This window comes from Corvus moneduloides, chromosome 10 (assembly GCF_009650955.1).
Source record: "Corvus moneduloides isolate bCorMon1 chromosome 10, bCorMon1.pri, whole genome shotgun sequence".
NCBI lineage: Eukaryota > Metazoa > Chordata > Aves > Passeriformes > Corvidae > Corvus > Corvus moneduloides.
In genome coordinates, this window is record NC_045485.1 from 18,614,660 (window position 1) to 18,632,527 (window position 17,868).

The 17,868-nt window shown below is 42.5% G+C and overlaps 1 protein-coding gene across 3 annotated transcripts in view; it reads left to right on the forward strand.

Annotated features, from left to right (window-relative positions):
* The window catches only part of DIS3L2 (DIS3 like 3'-5' exoribonuclease 2), a 184,582-nt gene that overhangs the window by 11,267 nt on the left and 155,447 nt on the right, over nucleotides 1-17,868 (forward strand). For 2 of the 3 annotated variants that reach the window (XM_032119458.1, XM_032119459.1), the window contains exons 3-6: nucleotides 7,119-7,277; nucleotides 7,568-7,710; nucleotides 13,628-13,681; nucleotides 17,750-17,851. In XM_032119458.1, the coding sequence (XP_031975349.1) occupies nucleotides 7,119-7,277; nucleotides 7,568-7,710; nucleotides 13,628-13,681; nucleotides 17,750-17,851 (458 nt within the window). Of the gene's footprint in view, nucleotides 1-6,328; nucleotides 6,550-7,118; nucleotides 7,278-7,567; nucleotides 7,711-13,627; nucleotides 13,682-17,749; nucleotides 17,852-17,868 lie in introns of all 3 variants that reach the window. The other variant, XM_032119460.1, reaches the window with a different exon arrangement.

Here is a 17,868-nt window from a genome sequence, read left to right on the forward strand (position 1 = left end):
CTGCTGAACATTTTAGAGCTGTGTGGACAGGCCTTCACTTAACCTGATGTCTTCTAATTTTATTTTGATTTGTCTTGATGGTGGAAAGTTACATTTAGATTTATGCTGTGGCTGGACCCTGGTGGCCCATCATAATGGGTCAATTAGTGAGGCTTGGGGGCCTGGGAGCTACTTTTGACAGCTGGATTTCAAGACAGCATCTACTCAGTTCAGGACATTTGCATAGAATTTGCATTTTGGCTGAGCCCATGCATGTAAATGTAGGTTTGCCTTGTTTCTCTTGTTTGAATGACTGTTTAATTAACTTTAAACTTAATTATGCAATCTGCCATCTGCCCAAGTCCCTACAGTGTTGTTATATCACCGTTCTTTTCTACTTCCACTAAGATATTCCCTTTCCTTGAAGTTTGCCCTACTTTTCAGTGATTAAGATAATTTCAAATTGTTCAATTCCTTGGCTACTTTTGAGGAGAATTCACAGCAATGTTGTAGGAACTCTTAGCTTTGTGGTCTGGCTTGGACCGAGCAGAGGAATGTACTGCAGAACCTCCAGTTTAAGATTCTTTGAATTTACATTTCATGAGAGAAGGATCTTCTTTTATTTGCGTGTGATAAGGAGAATGCACTCTCAGACTTTCTCTTACACTCCAGATTGAGCATCTGAAATGTTGCCTACCAGGTTTATCTCCTGCAGGTCTCTGCTGCAGTGAAGCATCACTGAACTGATAACATATCTCCAAGTCTTCCCTTTCCACTCCTACATCTCTAATGAATTCTTTCCCATGACATCCTCATTTGTCTCTGTTGCTTTGACTTTAATCTTGAGCCATCTACTTTATTTAACCTCTTGGCTTCAAGATACTGTAAAATGCATGGAGGTGGTTCTGTTCCAAGGCTGTCCAAGAACTCTGAACTCTTTTACTTTATGTTGAGAGAAATGTGGAAGCACAACTGTTCCTAACATAGGTTGGAGCAGAGCTGTGCTTGCAGGGAGCGTGGTGGATGGGGTTTGGTCCTGTGTGTGTATTATTGGGGCTGTAGGACAAGAGATAGATTCCAAGGAGTGTCTTTAATTCCCAGTACAGAACTCCTTCCCTGAGCAACTATACCAACAGCTGTCTTTGTGTTTTTCCTTTTAAAATGAAATAGAACAAAAAAGGATTTGGCTGTTACCATTAGTGGGACATTTAATCTCTTAAATCCGCAAAATATTTTGCAAAACATAAATAGGTTGTTACTTCTGGCCTGTCCGTGACCAGTGTTTTTGTTGACATAACTCACATTTGAGATCACTTCAATGGTGTTTGTTGGTTTTGCCTGTTGTTTTTGCCTGTGTGTGGTAATTTGATCCCGGATATTGTAGTAGTCATTTAAGTGCTTGGAGATTTTTGACTTAGTCACTTCTATAATATGGCATCTATTGGATGTCACTGGTGCATTAGAAATTCAAAACAATCTAAGAAACACATTTTGGCTTTTAAAATTTGAGAGGGAATTATTCTAGAGGCTTCTTTGAGCTGCAGAAAATATCAAATAGCTTTGAAATTGCCTGTTTAAGCTTATGAAAGGGGCAGACACAGGGATCCTAGCAAAACCACCATGATGTTAATGCAGTTTGTACTGGCAAAGCATCTTCTGCTGGGAGAGTTTATTTGACTCTGGAGAATGAAAGGGGCAGTTGCCTGGTACAACAGTGCCAACAGTTGGTCTGTGCCTGTCCAGAGCTCCCAGCCAGGAGCTGTGTCCCCCCAGCCCATCAAAGCTGTGCAGAGACAGATTCACAAAAGTACCTGAGACGAGTTGTTCAGGGGCTATGTAGGATTGTGGATTTTTTATGTCCCAGATGTCTTTCCAAAACAAAGCAGAGTTTGTGTTGGCTGAACTTTAGTATTGAGACTATTAATACACCCTGTTACACATCAGCATCCATAGTGCCTCATAAAGTTGCAGATAGAACTTCCTGGCAGCTCTTGGAGAGTATTCATTTGCTAAAAGACCAAATTTGAAGGTTTCTAAAATTTGCTTTGTCAACTCTGCCAGGAGTCAAGGGCCAATGTGCATTTACAGATCTGTGAGGTGATGCCTTGGGCTGCCTCATGGTTGGACACTAATTCATTAAATCTCTAGTAAGGATGAGTGGGAATATGCTTTATTTAGCTTTCTTGCTGTGTTTAACCTAGTCTGACTTAAATGGGAGTGTGGGACTAACCGCAGGCTGGCATCAGGGTAGTTCTTGTTGTCTTTGGTTGGTTAATTTCTGCTTTTGGGGCTAGGGTAGTGTTGAGTGACCCTTCTTTTGGTAGCTGCCATGTCTTCAAGCTCATGGGTGTATCCTTATCATGTCTTATTAAGTGCACAGCTGGGTTGTCTTGAAGAATTACTTGGAAGTCTTGAAGGGAATTGGTTTAAGTCATTGAAATGAGTCAGCAATGAAATGGAATATTGTAGAAATATGGACAAATATTTAGGAACTGTGTGTTGTGTCTCATTAACTGATAAGAAATTGTTCTATTGCGTGTTATCAGTTCTGGGGATATGCTTCTGTTTCTTCTCACACTTACGCTAACTGGAAAACAGAGATTTTCCAAAGATTCCTTTCCATATCTAGACCATGATCTAATGCTGGGAAGCAATGGAAAATCCTCTTAGCAATGGCAGAGTTAGTGGAGGTGTTGGTGTCCAGTCATGGACTGATAAAAGTAGATAGCAGATGGAAGTATTTTGTATTGGAAAAGTTTGTAACAATATTGTTCTGTCCAATGCTTTCAACGTAAATTCCTTTTTTTTTTTAAATGTAAAAGGAACCATTACATGCCGAGATAGTGTCTGGGGGGTCAGAGTCCTAAACCTGCAGAGGTGTTATCAGCACAGCTGTGATGGTTTCACAGTCCTGCCCACCCCAGGGATCTGCCTAAGTATTGCAGGTATCTACAGAAATAATATAGGTGGTAACAAAGCTGGAAGTTTGGAGGTAAAAATGTCTGGTGAAAATGTAGATGCCCTTTGGTAGGAAAGGGAAAAACTATACCAAGATCTTCTTCTCTTGAAATTCACTTGGATCTCTCAAGTAAAACTAGTTCTTGCTGGATGGGAGTTGTCATGGATGTGCCGATGAAGATTCAGCGATACTTTCCTTCTCTGCTGGTAGTAATCAAAGAGATTGTCAGGTGTGAGAGGGCAGTTAAAATGTTTTATTTTTGGTAAATAAAATTGAGGGTCTTGATTCTTTCTTATGTAAAGCAATATGCAAATTTTAATATAAAATTAAAGACTTTCTGGCCTTGCTGACTTCATGTTTAGTTGAGCATTTTACTTGATTTAGTTCACCATCTAATTGATCAACTGACTAATAGATGTAAATTTAATTAAATGCAGTACTTTCCAAAAGCTAAACTCTAGAGTGATTTTGTATAAATTATGTCAAAATAAGCTGATTTAAAACATCTAGCCTCCTCTCTTACTGTAAGCCAGATCAATTATTCTGGGCAGCTGCCTGCGTGCTTTTTTTTCCCTCCAAATAAGAAAAGATTAATAGGTACTTAGGCTTAAAGACCAAAATGTGCCATTGTGTGATGTCATTGTTGTGATAGAGATGAAGTGAGGTGGTTTGGATTTTAGATGGAGCTCCAGTGCTGTCCTTCCAGCAGAGCTCAGACAGCCCCTGTGTCCTTTCCCCTCCTTTTCCTGGTGTCCATGGTGAGAATAAAAGTGAGTTACTGATTGTGAACTGTTCTGAAAGCCCACAAATGCACCCACTTCTCTTTCACGCCTCTCTTGCTGTGGAGGTGGGAGTTGTGTGTTTCTACTTCCCACAAGTGCTTCCCTTTGGCTAGTTTGAAGGGTTTCCCTGCTCCATGGGTGGAATTGCTGGTCCTGTTTAGGTGTCCCTCTGTCGCCCTTGTAGGAAGCCTCCATGCCTGATAGAGGGGTTGGGATTTTTTCAACCCAAGTCTCCCTCCAGAGGACTTCAAGTACTGAACAGTGAACTGCCTTTCCTCAAATTGTTAGTCCTCTGTCATTTCCCATTGAAAATGACAACATCTAGAAATCCCAGGCAAGTGTTGGCTGCATCCACAGGAAGCAGCTCTACATCATCTTTGCAGCCAGATAAACACCCAAATGTGTTGCATTTGCTGCATGTTGTGAATATTTACGTGTAGTGCACTAGAATTGCTCTGTGTTCAGGCCTGAGTGGTTCTGCACAGCAGATGTGTTTGGTGCTCTGTGGTTGCTTCAAGCCTCCTGTTGGGATGGATCAGCCAACCTCAGCTCTCAGTCCCTGCACTTCAGTCTTCCTTCCACTGAAATTTTAAATTTTTTATTGTGTTCATTTGCTTATTAATTTATTTAGTGTTTGGTTATTTTAATACCTAGAATGTGTTATTACTTTGTTTGACATCCTGCCCTGAGAGATTTTGTTCTATCTTACAAATCACTTAACTGTAACACCAAGGAAAAAGTAAGATTGACACACCTGGTGCTGGAATAGGGTTTAACCATGTTTGTGATAGATTTTCCAGAAAGAATAGTCTCAATATATCCTGTGCTATAAAGTGGTCAAATTACAGTTTGCTTTGTGGAATGATGTCTGTTTATGCATCAGAATATTAATGCTGGGCAGCGGGGACAGCAGGAAAGCCCATCATGAGAGGTATTTCTAACTTCCAGTTTTAGGGGACAGGTGCATTGCAGAAACAAATACTGACTCTAGTTGAAACAGATGGTGACCTGTAGTTAGGTCTTTTTCTTTTAAAAGAAGAAATACAAGAAGTTACAGTCATGCAGAATTTGATGTGTTCCAGTTGAATGCTAATTGTGACAGTTGTCTATGGCTTTGTAACAGGAGTGGCTTTGTTTAGCCATAAATGTCATGGCCAAGGGGGTCAAATGCTACCCGAAGTGACTGTGTGTAAACTGCCTTGCAGGCTAGCTACATCGAAGTTAGAGTTTGTTGTTTTGAGTGGATTTTGTCTTTGAGTTTTGTTTTTGAGTTTGAGTCTGAGCAAATGAAAAATCCTACCACAGGGCAAGCCCAAGGCTTAAGTGCTGAAAATGTGCAGATGCCTCTCTGCGTGTCTACCTCTTATCACACAAAGATGCTTCTCTACCCTTTGCTGTTGCTGTACGTTATTTTTGGCTGTAGGGCCCCCAAATTTTTTGAACCAATGGCCGAGCCAAGTGCTGGGACAACTCTTTTCTGCAGTGCCTAATTCTGGCTCTCAGCTCGCAGCCCAACTCATGAGACTTTTTGTTCGCTTTCCCCCTCTGCATTTGACTTTCTCCTCTTATTTTTTTTTCAGCTCCTTCTTAATTATATGTTAAGATTTAGCCTCCTTTTTATCCCAGGTTCTTTAATTCATAGTAGTATTTTCTGTGACTTGCTGTCATAGAAACGAGGGCTTTAGAGGACCTTATGAGCTCGTGTAATCCATTTCACTACCTCAAGGAAAAAACTACTCTTCTTAGACCAACTCTGGCAGACGTCTGTCTCACCTATTTTTAAGAACCTCCAACGAAGCAGATTGCATGACCTCTCTGGGTGAGCAGCCTAAAATCCTGCCTGTTGCAGTTTAAGTCAGATTCCTTCACCAAAATGCCTCTGAAAACACATCCAGAGCAAATTGCGTTGCCAATTCTCTGGTCTGTACTCTTACTTTTGGTGCCTGTTTTTAAACTTAACTTGACCCTTGGGACGTTTGTAAATAAGTTCATTAGGCAGTTACAAATGAGTTAATTTTAGTTCCGTGTTATTATGTGGTCCATACCGGTTGTGTTGCCTCAGTTGCCTCGGCTGAAACCTAAATTTGCTGCTGTTACAGCTACAACCTCCTCAGACAGTCTCCGCCCTGGAAGCGCCCTCAGAGTGTGAAAAGCTTGATTGTGTAGAAAGAGGCCCAACTATGTTGTGTTATTGTGACTGAAAACAGAAGCCTCCTCTTTGTTTCAGCTTCCCATTTGGAGATGCTGCTGTGGTGTGAAATCTCTTCCTGGACTGGTCTGAGCTGGCACCTTGAGTTCTCTCTCTGCCTGTCTTGGTGTCTTCCCTCCTGAGTTAGGAGGACCCTTCCCTCCTGCTGATTCTCCTGTTGTTATATATATTTGAAAATTGCTTTTTCTCTGTGACTGGGCGAAGTAGCAGTTTTCTCTTGTTGCACCATATTTTTTAAAGATCTCTGCTTAAGTACAGCTTTTTAAACATTTTTTTTCTCGATGCTGTGAAGCAATCTACGATTTCGTTTGAGAAGGATACCATAGGTAAAAAATTTGCCTTGTAACTTGGATAGCACCGTAGCAAATAAGTTGGCGTTGCACGTTTTCTGACTTGCAGGTACAAGCTTGGACCCAGGGAGCGTAGCCAGGAGGGGCTGGAAGGCAAAGCTGTGATGACATGTTCAGTATCCAGGTGGAGGGCCAAGAGGGCAGCTGCGCGGCGCTGGGTTGCATTCCAATGTGCTGATCCGTGGAACAGCGTTGGCATACGCTTTGGAAGCTGCTGCTTGCTCTCCTGGCTGTAGGGAAGGGGCTGAGGTGATGGCAGGGAAGTAAGGGGTGAGTCTCTGCAGAATATTTTCATATGATTGTGGCCTACTCTGAACAGGCTGGACATTTGGAGCCTTGGCACTTCTTTCTGGTGTCCTTGTGTACCGTGCTGCCTCTGGTAGCTCCAAAGTTAGTAATTCCAGTGTGGGTTGTTAAGAATTCTTTTTTTTTTTTTGCTTTCTTGATTCCCGAACTGGTAATTAAGTTGTAGGGAAGTTATATTTTCTCACTACTTGGGGGCTTAATGGGGTGGAGACTTTGGAAGCAGTTTAACAATTTCACATTTTATATGCTCTAATGAATTTCCCAGGATTTTGGAAGGGTTGTATCCAATTTTAGCATCGTAATTTCCAGCTTTTTATTTATGCTAAAATAAGTTAGTGGTGTATTATGAAGCCCAGAGAGCCAACAGATTACAAATGAACTAATGAAGACATTGTTTCTCTTGGATAAAGGCTATGACTCATGGTTGTAACTTGTACTGAAGAACTAGAGACCATGAGCTTCACCAGGGCCACCAGCTGGCACTGGGGTTCCTCTTCCCTTCCCTGTTATTTCAAACCTGTATTTGGTTTCAGGTGCAGAAAAAAGAGGGTTTGCAAGAACCAGAAACAACTCTGAATCTGCAAGAATTCCCCAGAACTTCGATAGGAAGAGACAACTCTCTGAATCGCAGACAGAAACAATGAACAATTCAGACAGCAGAATAAATCCTAGACAACTGGGAACTCCCAGAGGTATTAAAGCAGTGTGTGTACAAGCTTGAGGAATTAGCTGCCTTGAAGCCTGTGCTTTAAAAGATGGGCTGGGATGAATGCTATTGACTTTAAAATGAGCTGTAAAAGACTGTTCATTTGTAAAATACTATTATTCCAGGCTTTTTGGTGTTCTGAAGTCGGGTGCCAGTATTTCTAGGCAAACTGTTATCAGAAAGTCAACTTCGAATATAAAACCTCTGTACAGATTCTGTTAAGAAACATAGACATGTTTGGTGGGCAAGGTAACACTTACAAATTTTTGTTTGCAGGAGGATCCTATGCTGGTGTCCCAACATCAGGGGACAGAAGGAATCTAAATAAACCCACTCGAGGGAGGAAGAAGAGTATATTTGAAGCCTACATGTCAAAGGAAGATGTTTCAGCAGGACTGAAAAGGGGAGAGCTAATTCAGGTGCCTGAAATATATACAGTGTCCATGCTCTTGTGATAAGTCTGGGAAAATCACAGGCAGTTGTTGGAAATCAGCAGCAGCTGATGACAGGGAATTGATGTATCACTTGTAGATGCCAGAGGAAGATATTTTCCCTTTCTCAGGATGTTCTACAAGTGGAATGGAATCTTCTGCATTCCTCTGAAGTAGTTTTTTGTTTGATTGCATGTTCTGTAAAATTCCTGATCCACACTAGTGATGAATTGCAGATTGCTGGTTGAACAGTCTGCTGGCCATGATGGTCATTACTGGGGAGACACTTCCTTTTACAAATAATTCTCAAAACAACAGCAGTTGCTGGCAGACTCTGTCTGTGTCAGTGTAAGTAAAAACAAATGCCTTTAGCAAGATACCTCTTGCTGAAATTTCTCTCAAAAATGTTTGTGCTTCTTTTTGGAGCAGCAAAACTGCAGCCATCATTAGGCAGCAGTTCTTTTCTAAAGAATGTGGGGGTGGTCTTGCTGTCCTATTTGCTAGATAGAGAAGATTTACACGAAGGCTGGCAGGTCTGAGATGGAGAAGAAGAGAGCATCCTTGCACCACATTCATGGTAGTCCTCAACATGGTGTAATGTTCTCCAGGACACACCTGGCATCCCAGTGAGATCAGACTGGCTGGAGAAAAAAGGCAGGTGGAACTCAGTGAGGGCATGACATCCATGCTGAGGGATTGTTTACCCAAAGACAGACAGGTCCCTTACCATTTAATTAATGTTGTAGTGCTGGTGAGGTTGTGATATTTACTTTTACCAATACATTGGAGTCTCAAATGACATCACCTCAATTTTGTCTGATTTTTTGTTATAATTGCATAATAATTCTTGTATATTAATATAATGGTATAATCTCTGGAGGCGTGATGAAGATTTTACATAAAAGACTGCCTGATTCCATCCTGAAGACCAATCTCATGCACTCTTAGCTTTGAGAGAAATCATGTCCCTGCTGATGATCAGCATGGTCCACTGGGCTACTTAGACCTCAGGCCAGTGCATTTTTAAAGAGCATCACAGACATCTGCAGTGGGAAGTAAATGGTGCGGGAGGAAATGGAAGCCTTAAGCTGTGACTTCCCTCATGGCTGCACTGGCATATGGCATCAACTAAAGCTCCTGCCTTACCTTGGGGAGTATTTTTGGCACCATTTTTGGTAACAGCCTGATAGCGTTAAGTGCAGTGTGCGTAGGCTGCCTATGAGGTCAAGTGCAGCTGCAGATGAGGCACATCAGGCTGTGTGACTACTACCTGAGAATTCCACTGAAATGCTGAGTCCCCACGGACCTGTGATTGCATGATCCCTGGCAAAAGAATCCCTATGACAGCTGGTGAGGGGTCAGTAGCTCTGACCGAGGAAGCTGTGACCGGTCCGGAGAGATGGTCCCAAAAGGAATCGCCTTCCCGAGGCCCGGTGTCTTCCCTCAGCTGCTGGCTAGGAGGGCCCGTGCAGAAGCTGTCAGCTCTTCAGTGGTTGTCAGCTCGTGATTCCAGCTCAGCTCTGCAGGGCAGCTCCCAGGCCAGACCAGGGAGAGAGACGAGAGGCTCATGTAGCTGTTCCACACGAGTAGCTTTATTAGTTCGGCGAAGGGGAGCCAGGGACGGGCTCTCTCTGCCCTCACAGGGGCAGGGGGCTGGCTTTATAGGGATACAGGGGGTGGGTATCAGGGGGTAAGGGCCAATGGATTACAAAGGATCTGCATAGGGTCTCCCAGAGGATTCTGGGTTTGTCTTCTCGCCATAACTAAGAGTAGCTCCCTTTCCAGGGGAGTTCTGCTGGGAGGTTTAGGCACTCTCCTTATCTCAGCAGACGTCCCTCCAGGGTGGGGGCTGGGCATACCCCACAAATCCCTAACTCTTGTAAATGTGTAGTGTCTACTCCAGGTGATGTGCTGCGTAACTGGAAGAGTCATACGTGCTTTCTTAGGCTGTATCTGTTTTCCTTTCATCCAGTTCCACATCTTAGGGAAACAACTGAGACTGTAGAAGCTGGATTTAATCATTCAGAGCTGAGTGTTACATCATGGACATCCCAGCTCAGTATTTCTCATCTTCAGTTCATTCATCCTTATGATTTCATCAAGACCATTCATCACTGCAGCCTCAACCAGGATAGGTGAGATCCTGAAAGCAGCTTTAGTGAATGGACAAATATTCAGTGGTTTTCTCTAAGACAGCAAGAGCTAGAATGAACAAATGCCTGTTGTATTAATCCCCAAAAGGAGGGCATTGTTCTGGCATGGTAACCTGCAAAAAGGCTCCACAGCAGCCTATCGAAGGGGAGGACAAACCTATTAGTCTGAATCTGATGGTCCTGAGGAAACTGGAGTGTTCCCAGTCAGCAGCATGACTCTGAACATGGGGTGTCCCTAGAGCATCCTGGAAGCACTGGATCTGCTTATATTTGGATGAGAATTTGAGAGCTCTGTTAGGGAGAAAAGAGCCTACCATGACACTGAGATTTTTGCTGGACGGTGGCAGCTGTGCAACAAAGTATTCCTGAAAGCCCAACCCACAGAAACTACTGGCAGACCTGGGGATTGCTCAGATGACACACAAGTGCCACAAAGATTAGGCAGCTCCAGATCAGGAAGAGTGAAAGGTTATCTTTATGGGTGCTGACGTCTGTCAGTACTATTGGTCTTAATGGCTTCTGGTCCTGCATCTGACATAACTCAGGTTTTGATAAGCAGCACGAGAAGTGTGCCCTGCGGACTCCTGGATTCATTTTGTCGTGCGACGTGTGCGGAAGTGTCCTTCCACAAGAAAAGGGATCTGAGCTCAGGCGCTTATAAGTGCATAGAATTCCCACTTCTGTGCCCTTAAAACTGTAGGGAGCAAACACCAGGCGTATTGGGTTGGTTGGAATCACACCGGATGGCCTGAAGGCAAACAAGATTGAATAACTCCTGCGTCGTTCCGTGAGCGCACGATGATGGTTATACACAACAGATGAAATTGGGCTGTGTATTAAAGAACATTGACCCAAAGGACTCTAATCATCCTCTGAAGCATCAGCCAGAAACTCATGTCTGCTCCACGCCTCCAGCATCTCCCAGACCCTCCCTGCAGGGCTGCTGGGGTCAGGCGGAGCGAACAGAGGTGCAGAGCCTGCTTTGCTGTTAAGAGGGTGTTTCTCCTTGGAAAGCTGTTCTTTTGTGGATGTAAAAGCTGGGGTTTCCCTGGTTTTCATGGATTGTTTTTTCAAAGAAAGCCTTGGTAGCAATCAGATACTTGTGAACCCTGTCCTTTTTTTCATGTTTTGTACATACAAACAAATCTAGGCATATGTGTTACAATAGCTGTTATAAATGGCTTGGTTTGGGATGCTCAAAGTTTAGTCTGAGTACTGCCTGCCCTGGTCTAGCAGAGCAGCTTGAGAAATCGTGACCCTTTTGTGTCTCACTGGGAAAGTTCAATAAGGTTAGTAACTTTATTGGCAAGAACCTGTGAAGCTGACTTGAATCATCAGAAAGTGCTTTAGAGACCTTCCTGCAGACCTTGTTCTTCCCTTTCATAACAAAGGCCCTAATGACAGAAGAACACTGATAAATATAGCAGCTATTATTTGCAAGCTATTGTAAAATAATACAATATTAGTGTGACATCATGAGACACTGCAGCCAGATCCTCACCCCCTAATACACATATGAGAACAGTTGTTCATTGCAGATGGGGAGAGTGACTGGTTCCAGATATGATATCACAGCGTGAAATGTACAACATTGTAAATAGAATTTTCATGGGCACAGATAATAGGGCCCATCTGCTTTCTAAGATAAATTTTGTGAGTTTCTTGCTTAAAGGAAAGAGCTGAAGTATTTTAACGTTACTTGATATAAGACTTCTAATGCTGATCATAATTAGGTAGTGCATATAAAATGCAGATAAACAGGCTGCACAATAAACGTGGTAACACTGCTTCTCTGTGCATTTGCTGGAGCTGGGCATCCATGGGCACGTTGCTGCTCTGGTGCCTTCTGGGCCATGGGCACAAACCCTGATTTTTCATGTGCATGATAGGTATTTACACCTGACTGATTGACAGCTGTCCCAAACTATTCAAGGGGATTTTGCAGAGGAAAACAGGATCCACATATGGGAATTGAGTCGTTGTCAAGCAGAGCAACAGTCCCTTTCCATTTTTTCTTTTCTCTCTGTAGCAGCTTCTGATGACTGATTCTGGGAAATAAGTGGAGGATGACCACTGGGAGTTTTCCATCCGTGGGTACCAGTGCTAACAGAGACTGATGACAGCAAGTCAGCTCTTGCTTTGCTGAAGCATAAAATACCCCAGGGTTGCTCTCAGTGGGTTGTCTTTGTTTCCATGCTGTTTCCATGTTGGTTTGGGATGCTCGAAGTTTAGTCTGAGTACTGCCTGCCCTGGTCTAGCAGAGCAGCTTGAGAAATCGTGACCCTTTTGTGTCTCACTGGGAAAGTTCAATAAGGTTAGTAACTTTATTGGCAAGAACCTGTGAAGCTGACTTGAATCATCAGAAAGTTGTTCCTGCCATGGGTGCAAGTGTGGTTGTTCCTGCCATGGGTGCAAGTGTCCTTGTTAGTACAAGTTATGTGAGACATCAAACGAGACAGTGCAGCAAAGTACTCAAATAGTATGTGAAGAGTATAGAATACATGCTGCTGGTATTCTGGTATTCTGTATTTGCTGGCATACTTTAGCAAATAAGTGCAATGGAAAATCTTCATAAATCTGTGAAATCTTCTTCAAGGCAGCAAAACTTTAACATGTAATCAGCTCTATTTTCCTATTGTCTGAGTGTTTCCCAGAATACATAAAAAAATGATTTGCCGCAGTAAAGTTTTAAAGAAGCAATTCCTGTGAGATGCTCCTATGATTGCTTAACACAGAAGTGCAAACAGATGGAATCTGTTTGTATAATAAATTGGCTAACATTACTTCAAATACACAAGTAGAGAAATTTTTAAAGTTTCTTCCCAGAGCAAAGCCTGTTGGAAGACAGATACCTAAGTTGTGTTCCCATAAGATTCAAATGCTGTCAGTTTGAACTGCAGTCACCTGAATCCCAATTTCCAGGATCCTTTTGGGATGCAAATGTGTAGCCTGTAAGGCCTTGGTTGGCTCCGCCTTTCTCTTGGATGGACCTGAGTGCAAGCAGCTAAACTGGTTGGTTTACTTTGGAGGGGTGATATGAATTTGTTGCAGGTGACTTGGCCTTGAAGTTGGCAGATAACAAAGCAGAAAGAGATAGACCATGGAATTTTCTAATGTATTTAAGATAGTTTGCCTTTAAGTATGTTTAAACAGAATTTAATCCTGTAGACTTTGAATGTTTATTTTTGGAAAATCCTTTTGATTCTTTTTTGGAAATGTACTTTATTATCACAGAGTTACTGCTGCTGTCTGTTTGCAGGAACAGCCTAAGCAGCCAGAGCCCCATAAGAATGATACCTGCTGCCATGCAAGCTCAGCTTTTCTTTTACTTTTTCCTTGCATCCTCCAAAATAAGCAAACCCAACATTCTCCTTTTCCAAGACAGAGAGAGCCAAATTGTTTCTATTATCCATTTGTTAACGAAGTTGGTGGATGCTCAGCAGAAAATATGTGAAAGGAACAGGAGGGCTTGGATCCTCAGTTCACCCAGTAGCAGCAACAACTAATGATTCAACATCTCTTTGATGACAGACTGCAGTAGATCAGCTTAAGCCTATCATGAAACTGCCTTTTGGCTTGAAGTTGCTTGGATGCTAAGTTGTCAAGACTTGAAATGTATAATGGAAATTTAGATGTATCTCTCATGTTTCACAGTAGATATATTACCCACAGCTCTCTAATTTAACTGGTGTTATATAAAATTAATAAGATTCAGGCATAATCTTTCTCCTTCTTTTCTTTTTTTTTTTAAGGGACCCTTGAGAATAAATCCTAAGAAGTACCATGAAGCCTTCATTCCATCTCCAGTAAGTGTAATTTTATAATGCTTTAAAGTTCATAAGTAAAGGTGCATTAATATAGGAGTTATGCTGTGCACAGAAGGTCACTCAGAGGTGAATGAGTTGGAAAAAATGAACACAATCTGGATTTTCTTTTATATCAAATATTCCCAAACAAATCCTGCTTTCTCATACCTCAAAGAAACTCTTCGCTTGTGCTGAAGTTGGGGATACTGTAGGGTCCCACAGAGGCCAGCTGAAGTCAGGTTTGAGGACCACCAGATAGCGTAATCAGAAACCCTTGGTTTATGGCTGCAGAGGTTTTTTAGATTTTCCACTGATTTAAGTTAATCTCCCCTAAACAAATATGCTCTCCATTTTCGATCTGCTGTATGAGCTGATTTGAAAAGTCATTCCAGAAATAATATGCGTGATTCCTTTTCATGTGCCCGCCTTGGCGCGGGCTGTATCTTGGTTGGCTTGGGATGTGCTTCTGTCACATGGGACTGGCTTGCACCTCTTTTCTCTTCTTTCCTTATTTTGACAGAAAAGAAGGACTCTTGCAATTTCAGGGCCTTCCAGTTGGGAAGGTGACCTCACAGCTGGCACAGCCAAAGGTTTTTATGTCGAACTGACTTGGTCAAAGTGTTGCTGTTAATGAGTTTTATATTGAAATGTTTTGCTGGTGTGGGGATGAGAAGGCAGAGCCTGCCCTGAGACAGTGAAACACTGATTATGTTGTTGTCCCTGCTGCTGACAGCACTATTGTTTTGGGGCTTGGACTGAAAGCCTTGAAATTCATGGTGTTTTTCAGTTCATGTTGTTGATTTGGGGCAATGTTTTGGAGCTTTGTTAGAGAAGGTTGGGTGGGGAAAGGTTGGGGCAGCACAGAATACAGTAACATTAACTAGAGGAAGAAGTACAGAGCAGCTCTCTGGTACATCAGAGGGGAAGCGTGTAAGGGAAAGGAACTTTGATGCTTCCTTTGCCAGGTGTTCTTGTAGGTGTAGTAAGTATAAGCTGTCGAGTGTATTCTCTGAATTTACAAAATGCAAGGTTAAAAGAGAAATTCAGCTACTCTCATGAGTTATTTGGATGTGAGCCTTTACCCCTAATCGCCCCTCTAGTGTCCAGCTGTTGCCTTGTGCCTGTTCTGTGTGCAGGAATGCATACATTAAGGAGGGCTAGCAGAGGTGGTTATCTCAGCTATCTTTCTACTTTTCTGCCCTTTATGGAGATGAATACCAGAATCAACACCTGGATGAAGATGACTCTGGCTCGTGTGGGCACAGTCCTTTAAGACAGATGCTTTGGGAAAGCTTATCCTTTGTACAACATTATTTGCCATAATGGAGGGGTTGCAGCCTTGGTGTTCTGCAGCACTTCCCATCATTGACAGATGCTGCAAGAGCTGCAGCTGTGAAAAATCACCCTTTCTTTCCTGCTGTTGATGAGGGCACTGTACCCCTTTCTCTTCAGCTCTGACTTGGCCATGGCTTCATGGAGTTCAGTGCAACAGCTGTTCACCTTCTGACACCATGCGTGTTTCTTGCCACACATGTGCTCTGTCTGCTTGTCTTATTGTTGCATGAAGAGTTGAGGGGAAGGCCCAGGGCTTTTCTCTTGAAAGCTACCCAGAGAACAGACCCCAGGAGTTTAAATCTCTGCCTCGCATCTCGTGTGTTCCCTGCGCAGGGTGGTGTGGTTTGAAGTGGCAGTGTGAAGGATGGTGCTGCTGAGTGTGAGTGACAGTGACTGGACCTGTGCTGTGCTTGTGGGAGACACTTCCAGAGCAGATGGAAGTACTGCAGATCTCTTGTCGGAGGGGGATAGGGAGCACTGCTGGAGATATCTGCAGAGATAGCCTGGAGGGGGCTGCAGAAGTCTTGAAGCCACTGTGGCCAATAGATGCACCCCAGGGACAGCTGAGACTTTGCAAGTGATTGTGTTCTGTTGTCATTCAGCGCCGTTTTAATTGCATTAGTAAGCTGAAGTGTCAGCTGTGCGGAGGAAAAACTGGGATGCACAAATTTTCTTGGAAGTGCGTAAGTTCACCCAACAATTGTGAGCCTGTAGCTCAAGATACAGAGATGTTTCTTTTTGGAGGGAAAACCAAAACTGATGGCAGTTTTCTGATTACAGCTTTGTTGCAGATGTTGAAATTAACTGCTGTAAAATAGGTGTACATACAAACATACGTGTATGTAAGTGTGTGTATATATATATATATATATTTTGTTTGGAATGAGAGTGTGTAGGTGCAATTAAAGACCAGACTCTTGCCAAGTGTGCAAATGCAGCTTTTACTAGGTGGTGTGACACATAAAGTACCTTTACAGAAGAAAAGGTCTTTTATTTTCATGGACATGGGAGAGGAGGGAAAAAAGTATAGAGCAAATTATTGTGAATGCCAGCCTGTGTCCTACAGCACAGAGCAGCTACAGGTACAGACAAAAAAAACCCCAAACCAGGAATTTGCCTTAAAAAGTGACTTTGAACTTTTCATTTTTATGTGTGTGATGGATTTAGGTAAAGAGTTGGAGCTGAAGGGAAAGGGTGGGGAGAAATAAGGAATATGACCATGTGTAAAAAATCTGGCTTTTTGAAAAGAACGGTTTCCAATTTGAATTATGTTGGTCCAAGAGGCTTTGCAATTTTTCTGCATCTTGTCATGGGAGGCAGCTTTCACACAGCTGTTGAGCTGCTGCTGCTTTTCTTTCTAAGAGTAATTTGGTCTCTTGGAGGATGGCCTTAGTTTCACATCATGGCAGGGTTCTTCCTTTTATTGTTTTGGTATCTAAGCAGAGTAAGATACTTATGTATTAGGGCTTCATGTTTTCAGGTTATAAAAGAAATTTTTCTTGGACACTGAGCATGCTGGTAGTTCTGATTGGATTTATTCACGCATATGAGACTCAGGAGTGTCTGAGAAACAGCTGAAGTTGTGATTAAGACTTTAAGTCTTGTGAGGCTGCTTTTTTCTTTGAAAGACAATGAAGTACTAATCTGAAGAAACTCAACCTCCTTTTTTGTACCTCAAAACTATGCAAAGACAACTCTCTTTAGCAAAACAATTTTAACTGCTCATATTGATACTAAATGCTCACATTGTTTGACATGTTCATTGCACTGTAAACAGACACATGGAATTTCTTGTATACTGACTTATGGGAAAGCAGAAATGAAAGCAGCAAGCACACTGTCAATAATTATCAAAAGAAAAAAAAGAACAAAACTGGCAATCCTTTAAAAACTAAAATCTTTGTGTTGGCATCTTCGGGAAACTTTGTTCACCCCATGAAGAAAATCTCCCAAACTAAATCTAGAGTAACCAAATGCCAGACATGTCTGAGGTGGATAATCATAGTGTGTGCAATTAGTAGAGGCTCTTGTGCAAGTATGCTAACCCAGAGTATTCAGAGAAGGTGTCCTGACATGTCTGTTACAGTAAAAGATCTCCTGGCTTGCAGTTGGCATCTGTAGTCATCATTATTTGGGATATCTTCTAACATTAGTTGTGCCAAATGCAGAATATATGGTATTAACTCGTTTGAAAAACAAGAGATTGCATCCTGAACCACAATCCAGACCACCTTCACAGAGTGACCTGCTGATCTGGAAGTTGCATGTCCCTGCTTTCCCACCTCACCAGGAGAGCAGCAGGAGCTCTGCATGGAGCACTTTGCAGAGGCTGTCTTGTAAACAGTTCTGAACATTTGTCTGTTCTGAACACTGGCTTTGAATGTTTGAGGCGGGAAATTAATGTGTCAAGAGCTGTGACAGCAGAAAACTCTCTACTTGTTCCCGAGAGTAACTGTAGAGGAACTGAGACAACACATCTTGAGGGCTTGGCTCTGTCTTGTGTAAATAGCCTGGAACTACTGTACTGGCACATCCATACAAAGGTACTTATTTGTTGAAAGATGCTGTATGTAAAAGGACATATGGTGAATCCATTTTTATTCCTGTGCACAACTGCAGGATGTTTGTCTCACCAGGGTGTGTGTCTTTTTTGATGGCAGTGTTTTAAACTTCGTAACAACCATGATTTAATATGTTTTGGTCTGGCACTTACTTTTCTTCCTCTTTGACTAGGATGGGACTCGCGATATCTTTATTGACGGAGTAGTTGCTCGCAACAGAGCCCTGAACTGTGACATCGTGGTGGTGAAACTGCTTCCCAGGGATCAATGGAAGGTCAGTTCAGTATATTT